We start from the raw sequence: 15,998 nt of genomic DNA, 5'->3' as shown, positions 1-15,998 counted from the left end.
GCCAAACCACTTTGTGAATGCGCCCACGTTTTATTGAACAACAACAACAAATACAGCCAATGGAAAACCCCTGAACATAGTAAAACATAGCATTGTCAGAACTGCTGGGGAGAGCAGGGCCAAGGGGGAAGTGGGGGACAGCCTTAAGTGAAAAAAGTTTTTTTTTTCTTCTGTATAACAAAGTAAACAAAGTTTTAGATGCAGCTGTAAATTCTAAATAGACCACTAGATGGTGCTAAGGGTGAATCCATTTTCAATGATTGCAGCTTTGCTAGCAGCTAAAACCCAATCGGAAATAGAAACATTGTAACATTAGCTTCAATTAATGAGTGAATGATATACATGGTCTGATGACTTTATTGTGGTTGGTGATGTATTGTAGATTAGAGAGCACTACACAAAGTGTGTTTCCTATGGAAGGAAAGTCATTATAGAGAATACAGATAAATATGTTCACGTTCTGTACTCATTCCATGTTTGTCAGAACATAGGAAGATAATTTCAGCAGCAGAAATGAGATCAAATCTGAATGTGAAGTTTTGAATAGAATATTGGACTCCAGAAGTTCCATTACACAGGTTCTATAACACAGGACTTCATTAAGGTAAATTGTTGCTCTGTTTAAACAGCAATGTTTCTCCTCCCATTTCAATTTATAATATAATCATTGCCATTGTTCCCTCACTTATTAGATTGTAAGCTTTTCTGGGAGGGGGCCTCTCCTCCACCTGTGTGATTGTATCTGTCATTTGCAACCCCCATTTAATATACAGCGCTGAGGAATATGTTGGCGTTATATAAATACTGTTTAATAATAATAATTCCCCCTTTGAGAAGTGAAACTTTGAGCAGCTGCTACCTCCAATCCCAGCTACCACTGCCATCTCAGATCAGCACCAATGATCACTATATCAGCTTTGACATAATGATTAAATGGAAAAGCGTACCTAAACTCAGATTTTTGTTTAAGTGCAACACCCTTTAAAAAAAAAGGAGGGCAGCACCGCCCCCTAATTCTCGGCTGCCTAGGCGATCGAAAATGAATAGGAGCGCAAAGCCTCCTATGATACCTACATCAGGCATCCCGGGAGGCTCTTGGGTGCTTCTTCTGTGCATGCGCAGGAGGAGCCCTTTTGTCAAAAGGGAAAAAAATGCCGATCTCACGCATGCGCAATGTTTTTTTCCTATCTACATCACCCAATCTCGCGCCTGTGTTAGGTGACGTAGGAAAAATAACCCAAAAGAAGAGTTCCTAAAAAGTTTAAAGTTCCTCTAAACCCTAAAAGTTTAGTTCCTCTTTAACTCAAAAATGAGAATCCTCCAGCCTATGGATATACACTGCCACCTTCAGGCTGCAATGATAACTGCAGTACTGGAAGTTTTATACTCATACAATGAGATTACAGTATATATACCCCAGGTTACATACGAGAGGGACTGCAGGGTTTGTTCGTAAATTGCATTTGTAAGTCGGAACAGGTACATTATTTTAGTAAATGCAATTAGGACAGATGTTTGTCCCAACATATTATTAGGCAGCATGGTGTCAGTTACTGTATAAAATTCTCACTGTGAGTTAATCACAAACAAAGCAAAACAAAATCTTTATTGAGCCTAGACATTCACTAACTTCTGGAGCAGACTGTGCTATGATATTCAAAAAGACACAACTGCAGAGTTTGTCTTGGTCAATAAAGAGTTACAAGAGGTTGAAGAACAGTAAAAGATTTCTTCTGCAAGTTATGCAAACTGCCCCCTCCCCCCATCAAGCCTCCATCCTGCACACGAATGAGCAGGGACGCCCCTATGTAGGAGTCATCTGTATGTCGGATGTCCATAACTCAGGGACTACCTGTGTATATATATATATATATATATATATATATATGTGTGTGTGTGTGTATATACATTAGTTAGGGTGTGTGGCATCACATGTGTGTGAAAATGTATGCAATATTTTAGATGTAGATGAAAGTTTAGTTTATAAGGGTATATGCTATCTGGAGTGCCTGCTAGGACTGTGCTTTATATTGATCTGTCATTGCCTATTGTCTATATGCATCTTTCCTTTTCTATCATTGTCAGTGCTTTGGATACGTTTACATATATTTTGAGCACAGTGATATACTCCGTAGGTGGTTTTGATTTTAGGGTTGATACTACCACCAGCGCTTTTATCTGCATCTTTGACAGCAGGACAATTTAGTGTTTTCTCCATTTTTACTGCTGTATTTATTTTATTATTATTATATAGGATTTAAATAGCGCCAATATTTTACGCAGCGCTGTACATTAAATAGGGGTTGCAAATAACAGACAGTTACACAGGACCCTTACCAGAAGAGCTTACAATCTAGGAGGTGGGGTATCACACAATAGGAGGGGGATATGGAATGGTGGGAAGTAGCAAGTATTTGGGAGACAGAAGAAGACAGGTAGGTGAGGTTGAAGCATTGGGACAAGAGCTGTGGAGGTATTTGTGTTTCGGGTAGGTAGGTGGGAGAAGATCTGTGGGGGGATTTGTGTATCTTACAATCTAATATCATCATCATCATTTTTTTATGTATATAATGAGAGTCCAGGAATGAGAGTTCTCAGAATCAGAATCATTTGGAATCGTATAATAGCGATGTTATCTCTTTAATATATAGAGTGTGCTGGGTACTGGAATATAATAGGAGATCCCTATTGATAATAATAGAGAGCGCACATCCCTCTGTGTATATCATATAACTTTTCTAGAAATGGTTTGCTTGTCTTTTAAACTTTGCATTGTCTCTAATGTGTCAAATTAGCAGAGCAGGAAACAGACATCCATCCCCCAAAGATTTCTATAATTGCCAATTATCGTTTTTCAGAAATGAGAAGGTCCCCAGGTGGGACACAACTTCTAACCGTAAATAATCATATGAATTTAAAATGACATTTCATTCTATGGTGTAGGGACTATAAGGCTGAATCCACACCATAATATATGGAACGGTGATAACATGGTAATAATGTATAAATAACCCTAATCATGGACTTCCAGGGCAGGAGAGCTGAGAAAGTTATATGGTGACATGCGGAGCTGCAGGTTCATTCTCAAAGCCAGTTATTTTATTCTCGACATCAGTGTCCTCAGGGGTCATCTAGTAGGGTGAACTCCTGCAGTTTCCAATACCTAGACTAGTGTTCATCAAGGTTCCTCCAGAGGGCGCTAGGGGTTCCTTCATCAATGAGCAGTTTGTACCTCTCAGGTCAGACTAAGTGACACCAATGATCTGTAAGGGTGACATTCTTCCCACTGACCACTAATATAATGTGAGCTGTGGATATAGTAATTATAGAAGGGGTTCCCTGAGACATGAAACTTACTTCAAGGGTTCCCCCATGTTCGAAATCTAGAACCAGACCCTAAAGGGAGTGGAAGGAGACAAGTACCAGCACCAACTGCTCAGGGCAGAAGCATGACACCAGAATGACTAGTATATACCAGAAAAGATCTTTGGATCGGTATATGAAGTTCTAGAACCAACAAGCACACAGAACAGAATATTCTGTGGACCAATGGATGATAGGAAACCAATGAACTGTTTATAGGAATATTCTTTGCATTGATAGGCAGTACAGGAAGTCAAATCCAAGGACCATCAACAGAATCATTTGTGGACCAGTAGGTAGTACAGGAGGCCAAATTCCAAGCTAAGCAATTATTATGTAATAGAACCAGTGGAGAGCAGATTCCATCCCCTCACAAGAAGGCCATTACGGACAATACTTTGAGCAATAGAAGAGGAGGGCAAACCCAAAGGTCAACGAGCAGCCATAACAGAGACCGCTGATCCAGGGAAAATCTGATTCCATCACGAGATCCGGAAGGAATTTTTTCCCCTGTTGGAACAAATTGAACCCGTGGTTTATACGTTTTTTTGCCTTCCTCTGGATCATCAATGTCCATAGGGTTTTATATGGGATATGTTTATTTCCCTGGTGGTTAAACTTGATGTCTTTTTTTCAACCTATGTAACAGGATTCTCTTGATCATTGGATGGAACAGAAGACTTCCTGGGACCGACCAGAAGATTTTACCAGAACATTCTCTGGATCTGTAGTTAGGACAGGAAGCCATGTTTCAAGACTAAGAAGAACTTTACTTTGGGTTCATTTCTTGCATCCTTTGGCTTTTCTTGTTCTCAGCTCTGTGTTTCTCAACCAGGGTTCCTCCCAGGAGGCAGGAGGAGCAATAAAGAATGTCTGCATCCAATGGCAGTTACCAATGACACCAATCATCATTGGTAACCATTTTTTGGCTATCTGTAAGGATGGCATTCTTCATACTGACCACCATACTATTGTACTGTGAGCTGTTATTATCGGGGTTCCCTAAGATGTCAGTGTTACATAAATGGTTCCCCCATGCAAAATTGCTACAAACCTAATCAGTAACCCTATTTCAGGGCTGAAAATGAGGACAGTCAGTGAGATATAAATTAACTACAAAAGATATGCACAAAACCAGGATGTCTCCAAGATCACCATGTACATGACCTCCAGACCACTAGTGCCCCCTACTGGTCAACATTTGCCATATACGTATTCTGCTTTAATGATTATGAAAGGGATATTCTGTTTATTTAGTAACTGTGTTAGGCAGGACATTATTCTTCCCTCTGAGATATAAAAATTTTGCAGCAGAGCTCATAAATGTCTGCTTTATGTCTTTGTTTCGGAGACAATATATAATGGGGTTGGATATATGCGGCACATAGGAATACAGACAAAGGACAAACACGTTCACGTCTGCATTGAGCACCAGGCCTACCTCATTGGCCGTGTACACTAACACTCGGGGGGCATAATGCACGGTCACTGCAAACAGGTGAGTAGTACAGGTGTAAAAAGCCTTCCGCCAGGTATCCGAGCTAGCCGACAAACGGATGATATTAATGATGGTGATGTATGACAAGGTGATGAAACTTAACGGTACAAATTGTATAAACATGGCAAAGACAAACGTTGTCTTCTTGATGATGGAAACATCTTTGCAGGCCAGGGCAGTGACCGCTATGTTAGTGCACATTATAGTGTTGATTCTGTTATAACCACAAGGGGGTGCCTGAGAGTTCATCACCAGAGCCGTTAAAGCGGTACTGCTTGCTACGACCCAACAGGTGCAACATGATACGGCGACGACTCTGCCGGTGAATATTAAAGGGTAACGCAGCGGCTTGCAGATGGCAAAGTAGCGGTCAATAGCCATGAGCATGAAGATGTAGGAGTCAGCGGTGTTCAGAAAATGGACGAGGAACATTTGAAGAAGACATTCTGGGAAAGTCATGGTTGCTCCAAACCAATATTTGGCAATGAGTTTTGGTAATGTTATGGTGTCAAAAAGGAGGTCGGCCATTGCCAGATTAGCTATGATGATGTACATGGGTTTATGTAATTGTTTCTTCATAGTGATCAGTGTGATGACGGTTCCATTAGCAGATAGAGATCCAATGTATATAAGAAGCATTACAAGAGAGACCGGGGCGTAGAATTCTTCTTTCAGTCCAGGAAATCCAACTAGAATGATCTGCTTAACCTCTGACTGATTAGCCATGGTCTGGACAAAAATAAAGATGGAGGTAAAGGTGTGGAGATGCCCAAACTTTATTTTTTAGGTGTTTCTGCTCAAGACAAAGTCATTTCCCATAAGGCAACTCTCCAGAAAAACTTCATTCTCAAGTACCAATGTGTGAAATCCAATGCTGGTTCAGGAAGACCCCATCACCAGGGATACAAAGTCGTAACAAGAAGCATAAAATAAGTCCACTTCTTCTCTATACATTAGTCTGTATGGGATAAACAAGCAGTCCTACAAAAACAGAATGAATTTAAAAATAAAATGCATTGGGATGGATGAAAGTATAAATATAACATAAGAGGCTTTATTTATAAATGATTCCCCTGTCAATTCGCTTATATTTTTGTTTATTGCCTATTCATTCCCTATTGGGACAGCTGTGCACTTTTGACAATTGGCCACTAGGTGGCAGAACCAGTCATTGTTTTATTAGGAACTGAAATGAGCCCTCTAGAGAGATTATTATTATTATTATTATTATTATTATTATTATTAAACAGGATTTATATAGCGCCAACATATTACGCAGCGCTGTACATTAAATAGGGGTTGGACCATCTGCCTGCAAATTTGGGAAAAGTGACTGGGGAAATCATTTATAAATAGAACCCAAAATGTAGAATCTACTGGAAGACTTTATATTCATGGGATCATGATCATATGATGGAAGGTCTTGAATAAACCTAACAAAAGCTATTTAAATTAACCCATACTAAAGAAGATGAGGACGAGTTCATGCACACATTGATCGTACTGACATAAATTCTATCTATAAATTCTTTACATCTATTTATAAATGATTCCCCGTCAATTCTTCTGAAATTTGTCAAATCTCTCTACACTTTCCATTTCAGTTCCTAATAAAACAATGACTCATTCTGCCACCTAGTGGCCAATCTGAAAAGTGCACAGCTGTCACAATAGAAAATGCTGTCTGTATAAATCAATCTCTCCATGCAAATCCAGAGAAGGATGATTCTAGTTCTGAATTATGAACGGAACTAGAATGACATTCTGGGAAAGTCATGGTTGCTCCAAACCAATATCTGTATCTGAAGGTGAAGCTTGTAATAAGGACAATATCCAATCCACATTTCGAATGACTTTAATGTCAGCCATCAACTCCCAAAGTGCCATGAATGTTAAGGTCTGATTACTCAAATTGTGGCAATAACCTCTTAGACCTTATTATCACTGTGCTGCCTGCACAATCCTAGCAATAAATTGGAGATTTTCTTTTCCAATGACTTCTAAAACTATTCCAAATCTGCACTTTTTTATAGATAACAGGCTGCTTGAGTTGTCCTTTACAATTTTAGAAATTCTCGAGCAACATTTACTAATATAAGGGACTTACCTGTGAACTGCCCCAAGCTAGGACCTCCATATAGACAGACACCCCAATCTGTATGTGTATAGCACTCATATGTACAGCACCTATTCAGTGTTGTTCACAGCGAGCCTATCATGCTAATATTTAATATATGCAGTGTATTACATTATTACATTATTATACATATTGTTCATTTATTGCCTTTGCACCAGGGCTCCTCTAGAGGGTGCTAAAGGTTCCTTGAGCAATGAGCAGTTTGTGCCTCTCAGGTCAGACTAAGTGACCCCAATGATCTTTTTGGCTATCTGTAAGGGTGACATTCTTCCCAATGTCCAGCAATGTAAGTGGAATTCTTTCCACTGACCACCACACTAATATACTGTGAGCTGTGGATATAAAAATCATAGAAAGTGTTCTCTGAAGATCTGAAGGTTATTTCCAGGGTTCCCCCATGTTATAAAGGTCAAGAAACACTGATCTACACCATTATATTTAAAAACAAAATGGTTGGTTCTGATTGAGTCTAAGGTGATCCAACATTTAAGTCCAAAACGTCTCTGCCCTATAGGTTCTTTGTGTTTCATTTTCAATAGGAATTTAGAGCCAGGGCTTCTCTCAAGTGACATAACTGCCCCTAAATACTGCCCTAGCCACTCTCTCCGCTCCTCCAATGACCTACTAATGACTTCCTCACTCATCACTTCCTCACCCTATTTATTGTACAGCACTGCATATTATGTTGGCGCTATATAAATGCTATATAATAATGTAAGGTTTATAAATCTGTCATGTGTACTGTGCACAGGCAGGAAGAATCCCGACATTTACACATTGATTCTATAACTAGAGGAATATTAATAATTAAACATACCTCTAAGGCTGTAATAATATTTAGATTGTTACAGCTGTTTAATAATATTGGTTCTCTTCAATTATTTATTCTTCCTCTCTTTTCTGTCCATTTAAAGCTTAAAAAAGAACTCCGCACCCCTTCAATAAGTCAAACTTGCAGGAAGTAGAAATCAAGCAGCACAATCATTTTATATAAATTGTATTTCCTGTACTTCCTGTTCAGGGTCAGGCACAACTTTGCATGAAGTTTTCTTTACTTCACCCGATGGCTTTTTTCTTCCATTCTTCCTCCAGGTCAAAAGCTACAATCTGCTGACTCTGCAATTCTGAAATCCTGTTTTCCTAATTAATGGCGGTGATTAGCAATTACCAGTTCATTAACTCCTAATTAAAAATTGATGTTGCTAATCGATTGGTTGGTGGTTGAAGGAAACAAATGACAGAAAAGTTCTTGATATAGTTACAGGGATAATTATCTAGAAGTCCATTTTTTTAATAACAGAAAGAAGAGTTTAACCCTTTCAGTGTGGGCGGGGTCCCAATGTTTTTAGGTTTTTCTGGACCACCTAGCGCCCCCTAGCTAGAAAAATTGCAGCAATTATTATTATTAATAACAAACAGGATTTGTATAGCGCCAACATATTATGCAGTGCTGTACATTAAATTGGGGTTGTAAATGACAGACAAATACAGACAGAGGACCCTGCCCTGAAGAGCTTACAATCTAGGGAGTTGGGGAAATCCATGGCCAGCCCAGGTGTTCCTTACTGTGGGTCATTCTTTGCTTGTCTTTGTTGCTTTCCTTTGATCTGGTCACTTACTATTGGCTGTCTATTGATGGGGCCCTGGAGAGCCCGGCAGTAATGTAATAATATCACACAAAGAGGCAGTGACACGAACATTGCACAATAGATTAGCAGTTTCCCATACCCTTTATCAGTGAAATAGGGATCAGCAAAATGGCAATGAGGTCACATGACAATAAAAGAGGCATTGGGAACATTTAGGAAATGGTAAGAAAGAAATGGAAGAGGGGACTTAATTTTAGGAATCAGATTCCAGCACTTTGTGATCAAGCTCAGTGTTTCCCAACCTGAGTCACAGCATTAATGGCATGACCACCAAACAGAAATGTCACCCACAGAGGTTAATTAGCTACCTGCTGCCATCTATTGGAGGAGTATGTGATTGTTCCACCTGACACTAGGGCCCTGATTTATTAAAGCTTTCCAAGGCTGGAGAAGATACACTTTCTCAATCTGGGTGATCCTGCAAACCTGGAATGTGTTTGTTAAAAGTCATTTGCTATTTGTTAGTAAATGTTTTCAATTCTGGACCAGAATCCAGATCCATTCTGGATGTGCTGGATCACCCAGGTTCACTGATGAAAGTGAATCTTCTCCAGCTTTGGAATAAATCAGGCACAATATGTTGCTGGCGTAGACAAATGAAGACAAATTAATTGCAGTAAATAAATAGGAAATTTTGGACCAATTAAGTAAAATTGGATAATTTCCCACTTTACACCCGGTGATCTCTCCCTGCACACTAATGGGCTGCACCACAATGGGTGGGAATCACTGATCAAGCCTAGCTATTGCTTTTTACAACATTTTATACCATGAAAGTAGGTTCTATCAGTTACAGAACATTGTAAATTCTTAAACCGCTGGGGGCCACAAAGGAGGAGGAGAGGGCCACATGTGGCTGAAAAACACCCATCATGCCTAGCTTACTGCAATTATTTCATGGGATAGGTCAGAGAAACCACAAATGATGACGGGATCTGCTGACATGCTAACATTACACATTCCAAGCTTATTACCAATTTTTTTATAAATAAAAAATTGTGGAACAGTGTTCATAACACTTTTTTTAAGCTATAAAAGCATTTTAATAGGACAAAGACATTTAAATTTCCCAGTTTTGAGATCTGTGTGCCTACTTGTATTATCAACAACAAAGACAGGACTAAAAACTAGAAACTAAAGTCATTACAAAGTTATACCAATTGACGAAAACAATGACTGCATCTAGTGTTAAAAAAACTATAAATGTTTAAGAAGGCATTTAAATAAGTCTGGAGCTAAGCTTTCATTTTTTAGAAGTTGCAACCAGCTTTATTGCTTTACCAAAGCTGCTGCCCTATCCTGGAGGATTTTTAGAAAAATAGGATCCTCGGGGGCGGTCCTATCCAAACTCTATACTGCCTTTATAAAGGGCAAAGTACACATCACTGTAAATGTGATGATATATTAAAATAAACCCCTTTTAGGTAAAGCAGGTTAAGCATAAAAGTTTTACATGGGGTGAAGTATGATTGATAAACTCCTGAGGATGTAACCAATGCTGGGGAAGAGGACAGAAGTGTCACTATATAGATCTAGAGGTTTTTCCATTTCCTGCTCATATGATTGGCTCAATTAAACCCAACTAGTTAGATTTTGGGGCATCTATTGTGATGGAAATGTCAGTTGTGATGGGAAGGATAGCTAAGATATGCAGCTATCCTTATCAGAACACTGAGATTGGATCGGGTGGTTATAATGAAACACACCCACCAATCAGAATCAGTCTGAGAAGCAAACAAATCTTTTTTAAACCAAAAACTGTAGTCTGCAATAAAGTTTGTTGAAATCCTTGCAATACACAAAGATCACCCATAGGGGATGTTTTTTTCTCAGTAAAATGGAGTTCGCGCTGAGCCGGTTGTATCTGTGGATTATTTTAGTTCATCATTTGCAGAAACTGAATATTCTCTTAGCGAGGCCTCCGCTGGCGTCAGCTATTAATTTACTACAAATCAGCCCGGAACATTCCCTGTGAACAGAAATGCTGCTTAGGAGCTTTGAAGACTTTATCTTCATTTATTTCTTGGCTCAGGGACCTCGCTGGGAAATGATTTATTATGCAGCAAAATGTCGTCTTAATGAAGTCTAAAGAATCATTCAGATGAAAGTCTGGTAGACCCGGTCAGGACTCGGCATATACCAGAATCCAAATATTCCAGAAAAGATTATTATAATTGTGCCGGCTTATCTATAAGAGGTTTGTATTGGTGTGATATTTGGCGGGAGCACCTCAATTATCGTTCTTTTACCGTCACAAATTCTTAATTATAAACGCGGTGTCCTGGAACATTCTGCAGCAATCAAAAGGGCAAAGAAGACTCAATGTCACCCAAAGTCATCCACTTCCCTACATAGGGCCCGATTAATTATGGTTCCCCAACACTGGGAAGATAAACTATCATGGGAGAACCTGGGCCATCCAGAAAGTCTGGAAGGGATCTGGTCCAGGAGTGAAACCTTTGCCAACTAATAGCAAAGTATGTTTAAGAAATGCATTTCCAGGTTTGCTGGGCCACTCAGGTTCATCCACAATAGTCTATCTTCTCCATTCTTGGAGAGCTTTAATAAATCACTGATCCAATGGGGAAAGTAGATCATTGTTTCCCAACCAGAGTTCCTCCAAGGCTTGCTAGGGGTTCTTTGAGCAATGAGAAACTTGTGACTATCACGGGCACCAATGATGTTTTTGGCTATCTATACGGGTGACATTCTTCCCAATGGCCAGCAATGTAAATGCCACCGGCTAACCCAATGGCAAGCAATTGCCCCCTGAATGATAAGAGCACTGCCTTTGTTGCCCCACGGGTTGATAGTATCTAATATAAGATATTGTACCACATAGGGTGGGGGGTTGTTATCAGCTAGTGCCAAGCAGGGTACTCCTATGATTTTAACATGGAGCTCATGTGTGCTGCTTACCTACCTGATACACAAATCCCTCCACAGCTTCTCCCCCACCTACCTACCTGATACACAAATCCCTCCACAGCCCCTCCCCCACCTACCTACCTGATACACAAATCCCTCCACAGCTCCTCCCCCACCTACCTACCTGATACACAAATCCCTCCACAGCTCCTCCCCCACCTACCTACCTGATACACAAATCCCTCCACAGCTCCTCCCCCACCTACCTACCTGATACACAAATCCCTCCACAGCTCCTCCCCCACCCATCTACCTACCTGATACACAAATCCCTCCACAGCTCCTCCCCCACCCATCTACCTACCTGATACACAAATCCCTCCACAGCTCCTCCCCCACCTACCTACATGATACACAAATCCCTCCACAGTTCTTGTCCCACTTACCTTTCTGATCTGATAGAAAAATCCCCCCCAGCCGCTCTCTTCTCTCCTCCAATGACCTACTAATGACTTCCTCACTCATAACCTCCTCACACGCACGGCTCCAAGACTTCTCTAGAGCTGCCCCGACTCTCTGGAATTGTCTCCTCGTCCTATTCGGCTTGCTCCTACTTTCTGCTCATTTAAAAAAGCGCTCAAAAGCCAACACTTCAACCTCACCTACCCGTCCTCTTCTGTCTCCTAAATACGCACTACTCACCCACCATTCCATATCCCCCTCCTATTGTGTGATACTTCCCCCACCTCCTAGATTGTAAGCTCTTCGGGGCAGGGTCCTCTCCTCCTCCTGTGTCTGTATCTGTCTGTCATTTGCAACCCCTGTTTAATGTACAGCGCTGCGTAATATGTTGGCGCTATTTAAATCCTATATAATATTATTATATTCCCTTCACTTTTTATTCTGTATCCAAAAACATAAAAACATTGATTGCAATGCACGGATTCCTATTTCTTGTCTTATCATTTCCTTGTCTGACATGTGAATGGCCTCCTCTGACATGAGACGGGGATATAAATCAGCATGATATGAATTCTCTCACCTGATCAGACAAAATCACAGAATCCCCATTTATTAGGAGCTGATAATATCTCTATCACTGTCTGTATAGAACCTCTTATATATAGATTGTGTGATATCCCCTGACGGGGGAATGATGGAGGAAGAAACACTCCCCATGGAAATCCACAACTGATAATTAGGATCTTTTATTAACAATTGCATCCCCGGGTGGGACACAGATGCTGCTGCTTGGTAAAAGTTCAATTCAGCATTTACAGAATATTCTCCTTTAGAGTAGATGTAAGCCCTAAATAAATGACGGTAAGGGGCTAATAAATAAATGTTTTCACCCAAGATTCACACATTGGAAGCAAATGAAAAAAGCCCTGAGCCAAAGTGTACAATTGTCTTATTTGTATTTTTTTTTAAACCAATTTAACATTTTTTTGTCCTGTTTGCCTTCCCATTGTTGCCCTTTGAGCTCCTTTCACCCACTTCATGTCTTGCCCCAGCTTTCAGTGCACATTATTGGCTTGCATGGGTCATGTGACAACAGCGTGCCATGCCTTATCAGAAATACTATATCTGTTGGCAATGGGAGCAAGTGATAGGGACAGAATGGGTCTGATTTATTAAAGCTCTCCAAGAAGATAAACAGGGAGAACCTGGGGGATCCAGCAAACATGGAATGGAATCCTTATAGTCACTTGATGTTGGCAATTCTGGATCAGATCCATTCTAGGTTTGTCACCCAGATTCACTCATGATAGTCTATCTTGATTAAATCAGGCCCAATACAAGATAAGAACTGAGGAATAGTGACAAAGCGTTGTCACCCTCTAACCTATGCTAGGATCTCCATGGCAGGATCACCAGGGATTCCTTTAATGTAAGCGGCATATTTGAAACGATTGAATTGAGATTGAAATTGGTTAGACAATTTAGAAATGACCACCATGTGTAATATAATTCAATAGAGATTGTTCACAGTTAGGGATGGGAGGTTAAGGTTCACCCCTCTATGGGCTTGCAGCAATCCCATGAACTTTGTAAATAACAAACTTTTGGCTGAAGTTTCTGCAGGTTCATAATGCAATGCAGAGCCTTGACAGCCTTTAGGAAGATGCAAAAATCAAGAACGACATTGCTGTTTGACCCAGAACCAATCTTTGTATTCATATTTCTTCTAACATATATTTGGGGTTCCACAAGAAGTCCCTGGGGTTCCTAATACTGGCTGCCCTAGCAGTGGATTCATAATTACCCGCACCCCACAGACTAACCGAAAAGTCAAGGCGGCGGCACCGACTCAAGACCTTCCAAAAAGGATGAAGGAAAAAATAGGAACTGAGCGAGTTCAGATACCCCCCTAATCCTTAAATCCATGGCACTGATGACAAACCCTGTATAAACGGCTGTAGGGGCCAAAGAGCACTCCTTGGGTTTCCCAGATTCCTTCACCAGCACCATTCCCCTGCCCCCATTAATGAAGGTCTCCCAGTACAGCTCACAAAGGTTATCACGTAGCCGCCATTTCTGGCAATGCCATGGTATGCCGTGAGCTTAAACGGCTATAAGTATGATCAAAGAATCGTTAGGACCATGTCTCCAGAGGACCCCAAACATTACAACTACCTTGCTAACTTCCACTATGTCAATGCTTGGTGCTGTGGTCTTTGTATTTTTCTCGATGATACAGACACCATGAGCTACTCGGAGTAAGAGTCTCCCATCACTGGAAAGTGCCATGCACCCTGCACTCTCCTTCCTGCTCAGCCCATCCCAAATCTATGAGTGGCATTGGCGAGAGTAACAGCGTTGAGGTTCTCTTTCCCGGTTCAGCAACCCAGATGTTCTCACTTTACAAATATAATTCTTATCTTCTGTGTCAGGAACCCTCTACTCCGCTGCTTCAGAAAGCCCCATGGAAGATCTTCGGGCTCATTGTAGCCAATAATATAATCATGTCACCAGCTTTCCCTCGGAGGAGCTCACAATCTAATGTCCCTACCATAGTCACATGTCGTTAAAAGGTGAATTTGGGGGAAGCCAATTAATCTAATTCAATGTTTCTGGGATGTGGGAGGAAACCAAAACATGCAAAAACAGGAAGAACACAATAATATTTCCCAGATAGAGTCCTGACCACGATTTGAACCAGGGACCCAGCATTGCAAATCCCAGGGTGCTAACCATTGAGCCACCATGCTGCCCATGGGTCCTGGTTTGAACATAGATTTTTACTTGTCATCAATCTCAACGACAATTTTACAATTTAAGTTTCCGGTAAAATATATATAACAATATATAATATAACAATACAATGCCAATATAACAATAATAAAAATGGAAAAAAAAAACATTTCCTTTAATGAAAATATCAGTTACTAATATCACAATTCTATCACACCCTTCATAGTGTAGAAGTGAATCACAAATTTCTCTTTTTCCGATGAATATTTGTAGCAGCTAATTAAAGTTTGACTTTGCATGGACTGCATGACTAATAGCACGGGACAGCTTTATTCCGTACACTAGACAGATGAACTTTAATAGCCCAGGCAGTGATTATGATAACTCAATAAACAAAATTGGCAGAGTTGAAATTTGTGATTTATTTTAAATTTTTTCCTTTTGAGTTGAAAATTTAAATTTTTAAGAAAGTTGAAATTTCTCCCGGGGACTAGGAATTTATCTGTAACATTGGGCTGTGAGTAGATGACTTCTGACCCAGACAGCCCGGACCCCATGGCGCCTGTCTTGTTGTTATGTCTGAACCCTTCCAGACCCATAGATAGATCATCGTTCATAGTTAGAATTGGGGATGAGCGAGTTTTTCAAACTCGATCGAGCGGCAAATTCGGCCTTTCTCGCTTACCGAATTTTAAGCGAGAACGGCCGGGGTAAATTTGCGTATTGAGGTCGAATTTAAAAAAAAAAATTTAAGTGTGTGATCATTGAGAATACCCCCAGGACTAGAGGTTAATTACCCTCTAGTGCCCCAGGGGTCGCAAACAGGAGGATTCCCTGTGAAATTTCCTAGATCTTCCACAGGTTTCGCAAAAATCAGTTGGCCAAAATTTCACGAAACCATGTAAAGCTGAAGGAAATTTCCGCGAGAATACCAGAGGCTCATCCCTAATAAAGAGCCATCCAATACCAAGCAGTCCTATAAAGGTGGCTGTGCCAGTATAGATTGTAAGCTCTTCGGGGCAGGGTCCTCTCCTCCTCCTGTGACACTGTCTGTATTAGTCTGTCATTTGCAACCCCTATTTAATGTACAGCGCAATGTTATATGTTGGTGCTAAATAAATCTTGTTTATTAACCACCCGACCGGTAAACCCGACCTTGGTTCGGGTTTATCGATTTTGCAAAACTCGATAAACCAGAACTTTTCTCACTGTGTAAATCCCAATCACTTACCTGGTCCCCGCTGCGATGATCCGTTCTGTCCAGCGTCAATCGAAAAAAAAAAAATAC

The 15,998-nt window shown here is 40.5% G+C and overlaps 1 protein-coding gene across 1 annotated transcript; it reads right to left on the bottom strand.

Moving 5' to 3' along the window:
* Positions 1–4,612: 4,612 nt before the first annotated feature.
* LOC140321803 (olfactory receptor 2AT4-like) lies at positions 4,613–5,596 on the bottom strand. Its single transcript, XM_072398587.1, has one exon. The coding sequence runs from the start codon at positions 5,585–5,587 to the stop codon at positions 4,613–4,615; it is 975 nt and encodes a 324-aa protein (XP_072254688.1). The 5' UTR covers positions 5,588–5,596.
* Between the last annotated feature and the right edge of the window lie 10,402 nt (positions 5,597–15,998).

The sequence above is a fragment of the Pyxicephalus adspersus genome, chromosome 1 (assembly GCF_032062135.1).
Source record: "Pyxicephalus adspersus chromosome 1, UCB_Pads_2.0, whole genome shotgun sequence".
Classification (NCBI taxonomy): domain Eukaryota; kingdom Metazoa; phylum Chordata; class Amphibia; order Anura; family Pyxicephalidae; genus Pyxicephalus; species Pyxicephalus adspersus.
Note: the sequence above shows the minus strand (reverse complement) of the source record. Positions and strands in the feature narration are given on the sequence as shown.